This window comes from Otolemur garnettii, unplaced genomic scaffold (genome assembly GCF_000181295.1).
Source record: "Otolemur garnettii isolate 467f Iridium unplaced genomic scaffold, OtoGar3 scaffold00116, whole genome shotgun sequence".
Taxonomy (NCBI): Eukaryota; Metazoa; Chordata; class Mammalia; order Primates; family Galagidae; genus Otolemur; species Otolemur garnettii.
Window position 1 is genome coordinate 5,306,364 of NW_003852511.1, and position 4,660 is coordinate 5,311,023.

The 4,660-nt window shown below is 44.2% G+C and overlaps 1 protein-coding gene across 2 annotated transcripts in view; it reads right to left on the minus strand.

Moving 5' to 3' along the window:
- Nucleotides 1-4,660, minus strand: part of EIF4ENIF1 (eukaryotic translation initiation factor 4E nuclear import factor 1) — a 65,760-nt gene that overhangs the window by 37,512 nt on the left and 23,588 nt on the right. For both annotated transcript variants that reach the window (XM_023517663.1, XM_023517664.1), the window contains exon 4: nucleotides 1,061-1,188. In XM_023517663.1, coding sequence (XP_023373431.1) covers nucleotides 1,061-1,188 — 128 coding nt within the window. The remainder of the gene's footprint in view (nucleotides 1-1,060; nucleotides 1,189-4,660) is intronic.

The following is a 4,660-nucleotide window of genomic DNA, read 5'->3' on the forward strand; positions in this document are numbered from 1 at the left end:
TTTGGTTGCAGCCGTCATTGCTGTTTGGCGGGTCCGGGCTGGGGATTCGAACCCGCCACCTTAGGTGTACATGGCTGGCGCCTTAGCCGGTTGAACTATAGGTGCCGAGCCTGTGCTCAGTTCTAAGATCTATGACAGATCTTCCTCTAATCTCAAAAGGAGTTCTTGCAACAAGTTCCTTGACTGGCTTTTATATTGCTGAGTTTCCATTTCACCCTTAAATATCTTTTCTAGCATAAAGGGGTAAAGAAATGGAAAATCAGGGAGGTGCCTGTGGCTCAAGGGAGTGGGGCGCTGGCCCCATATGCCGGAGGTGGTGGGTTCAAACTCAGCCCTAGCTAAAAACTGCAAAAAAAAAAAAAAAAGAAATGGAAAATCAAACTATCAAACTATCAAACTTTACTACAGTTTCAAAACATATTTAAACACTGTATTTAAGGTCTGGGCGTGGTGGCACACACCTGTAATCCTAGCACTCTGGGAGGCCGGAGGTAAGTGGATTGCTTGAGTTCAGGAGTTTGAGATCAGCCTGAGCAAGAGTGAGACCTCATCTTTTAAAAATATATACATATATAGCCAGGCATTGTGGTAGACGCTTATAGTCCCAGTTACTTGGGAGGCTGAGATAAGAGGATCGCTTGAGCCCAAGATTTGGAGGTTTCTGTGAGCTGTGACGCCACAGCACTGTACTGAAGGTGATAGAGTAAAACTCTCAAAAAACAAACCAAAAAAACCCCCACAGTGTTTAGACCACAGTCCATTATGAATTAAGAACTGCCAGAACTGATTTACACCCAAGGACTAACATCATATGTGAGACAACGCAAGATCAGATTTCCAACATGGCTTTATGCTACCCACCACATCCAATTCAGTTATTCACGCCAGTGAAAGACAGCAATACTGTTAATTAAACAGCATATAGCCTAACACAGTCTACTAGACCCAACTGGTAAATCAGTTTCCTGATAATGACTTTTTTGCCCAATTCATAAACTCACAGTAGCCAAAAGCATGTCCCCCAAATTACTGGCCCACTCTTGAACAGCTGTGTGCTCACCTACTATCCTGCGCACCAGAGAAGGCCGGTCTGAATCCAACTCTTTCTTCAGATTTTCTACTGGTGAACTCCGTCCTGATGCTGGATAGAGAGAGGCATGCCACTTCTCAGGGTCCCAGACACCATCACTATACGTCAGAAAGTATTAACAGTTACTACTTATACCCATGAACTATATAGGCAGTCTAATTTCTAAACTTCTTCAGGTAGTAAGTTATAGAAACCTCTTTCCAATATAAAACTTCATGGTTGCCTTCAGAATGGTTATCTCTTCTAAGATGAAAACAATTATCAGCTCATTAATACTTTGTTGTTCCTCACATAATACCTACAGTTACTTTCTTTTTTTTTGAGACAGAGCCTCAAGCTGTCCCCCCTGGGTAGAGTGCTGTGGCATCACAGCTCACAGCAACCTCTAACTCCTGGGCTGAAGAGAGTCTCCTGCCTCAGCCTCCCAAGTAGCTGGGACGACAGGTGCCCACCACAACGCCCGCCTGGCTATTTTTTGGTTGCAGCCGTCATTGTTTGGCAGGCCCGGGCTGAATTTGAACCCGCCACCTTAGGTGTATATGGCTGGCGCTTTAGCCACTTGAGCCACAGGTGCCAATCCATACTTATAGTTACTTGAAAAACAATGGTTTGTGCACAACTGAAACCTTTAGATCAGTGGTTCTCAACCTTCCTAATGCAGCAGCCCTTTAATACAGTTCCTGTGGGTCTCAATCCACAGGTTGAGAACTGCTACTTTAGACCATAAACCTTGGGGTACATATGGATTACAATAACTATACCTGTCCTATGCAAGAAAGGTGCTCCATAAATAATGACTTAAAAACAAAGGAGAAAATTCCTTAATTCTCTTATCAGAAGTAGCTCCTCGGCTCAGCGTCTGTAGCTCAAGTGGCTAGAGCACCAGCTACACACACCAGAGCTTGCAGGTTCGAATCCAGTCTGGGCCTGCCAAACAATGACAACAACAACCAAAAAAATGACCAGGCATTATGGAGGGCACCTGTCATTCCAGCTACTTGGGAGGCTGAGATAAAAGATTAGCTTAAGCCCAGAAGTTGGAGGTTGCTGTGAGCTATGATGCCATGACACTCTCCCCCAGGGCAACAGCTTGACACTCTGTCTCAAAAAAAAAAAAAAAAAAAAAAGTAGCTCCAGGAATGGTATGTATTTTTCTAAAATTTCTATGTATAGTTTCAATTTTTCCTTAAGTTGAATAGACAATGCTTAAGAGCTTCCAATGCAGTGGGGCAAGGCAGCTCACGCCTGTAATCCTAGCACTCTGGGAGGCTAAGGCAGGTGGATCGCCTGAGCTCAGGAGTTTGAGACCAGCCTGAGTAAAAGTGACACCCCAACTCTACTAAAAACAGAAAAACTAGCCGGTGTTGTGGTGGGCACCTGTAGTTCCAACTACTCAGGAGGCTGAGACAAGAGGATCACATAAGCCCAAGAGTTTGAGGTTGCCGTGAGCTATGACACCATGGCACTCTACCCAGGGCAAGAGAGTAAGACTGTTTAAAAAAAAAAAGCTTACAATGTGTAGGTTTTCCCATTCTATAATGATGGGGTGACAGGTGGTATAATGTTCAAAGCAGAAGCTCTGGAACCCAACAGTCTAGAATCAAATTCTAGCTCTGCCACCTATCAGCAGAGAAATCCTGGACACTTACTGAGCTGTGTTTTCTGCAGCAAGGACTTCCTCAACCCTATCAGACCAGTCTGCACTATACACTAGTACAAGTGAAGCACAGGTGTAATATCCCACAATTGTCCTTTGCAGGCTGTAACATTTATAATGTTAAACTCTTTTTTTTTTTTTGAGACAGAGCCTCAAGCTGTCGCCCTGGGTAGAGTGCTGTGGCATCACAGTGCACAGCAACCTCTAACTCCTGGGCTTAAGCAATTCTCTCGATTCACAGCCTCCCAAGTAGGTGGGACTACAGGCAGCCGTCACAGTGCCCGTCTATTTTTGGGGGGCAGTTGTCGTTGTTTGGCAGACTCAGGCTGGATTCAAACCTGTCAGCTCTGGTGTATGTGGCTCGTGCTTTAGCCACTTGAGCTACAGGTGCTAGCCTGTCACGTTAAACTCTTATGAGTAATGTTCCATGAAGGCAAGGAGTACTTAGTAGGACTCAGCACAGTATTTATCACACAGTAGGAACCAAATGAACATTTCTTAAATAAGTGTGTCAACCACTAACTCTCAAATTCCTCCCAATAAAGGAGATATTACCTATAGTCTAGGATGGTTGTAACGATTACTTGGCATTAAAGAGCTCAATGAATTTTTAATTCTCTGAGAGAAGAAAGGAAAATGAGAAGCTTTCTCTTCTCTCTTATTTTTATTACTAGGCACAATGTCTCCACTTTAGTAAAAGCTCTACATTTGTCCATAACTTTATTTTATACTAGGAAAAGGTGTTTTGACAATAAGATCTAACTTGAGGCATAAAAAGGTTTTATAGCTTTAACCAGAAGACCAGCTTACCTCAGACTCGTGAAAAATCCTAACCAACTGGAATAACCATTATTAAGTATCACCTTCATTAGAGGAATGTGGTGAGGCATCCAGGTTTTATAGTCCTTCTCAACAGTTTACAAAAAGATGGTTTTTAAAACAGGCTGTCCTCCTTTTTTATTTTATTTATTTACTTTGAGACAGACTCTCACTCTGTTACCTGGGTAGAGTGCTGTGCTATCATTGTAGCTCACAGCAACCTCAAACTCTTAGGCTCAAATGATCCTCTTGTCTCAGACTCCTGAGTAGCTGGGACCACAGACGCCTGCCACAATGCCCAGCTAGTTTTTCTGTTTTCAGTAGAGACGGAGTCTTGTTCTTGCTCAGGCCGCTCTCAAACTCTAAGCTTAAGCAACCCACCAGCCTTGACCTCCTGAAGTGCTAGGATTATAGGTATTAGCCACTGCACCGAGCGGTCTGTCCTTTTCAAAAAAAGTCTTCCCTGGCTCGGCGCCTATAGCTCAAGCTATGGTGCTAGCCACATACACGAGAGGTGGCAGGTTCAAATCCAGCCTGGGCCTGCCAAACAACAATGACAACTACAACCAAAAAATAGATGGGTGCCGTGGTGGGTGTCTGTAGTCCCAGCTACTTGGGAGGCTGAGGCAAAACAATCGCTTAAGCCCAAGAGTTGGAAATTGCTGTGAGCTGTGATGCCATGTGCTCTACCCAGCATGACAGCTTGAGGCTCTGTCTCAAAAAAAAAAAAAAAAACCAAAACCAAAACCAAAACCAAACAAACAAACAAACAAAAAATTCTTTCCTGGCTCGGCACCCATAGCACAGTGGTTACAGCGTCAGCCACATACACCAAGGCTGGCAGGTTTCAACCCAGCTTGGGCCAGCTAAACAATGACAAGTATAACAAAAAATAGCCAGGCCTTGCAACAAGCACCTGTAGTCCCAGCTACTTGGGAGGCTGAGGAAAAACTATTGCTTAAGCCCAAGAGTTGGAAGTTGCTGTGAGCTGTTATGCCACAGCACTCTTACTAAAGGCAGCATAGTAAGACTCTATCTAAAAAAAATAGGCTCGGCGTCTATAGCTCAACTGGCTAAGGCGCCAGCCACGTACA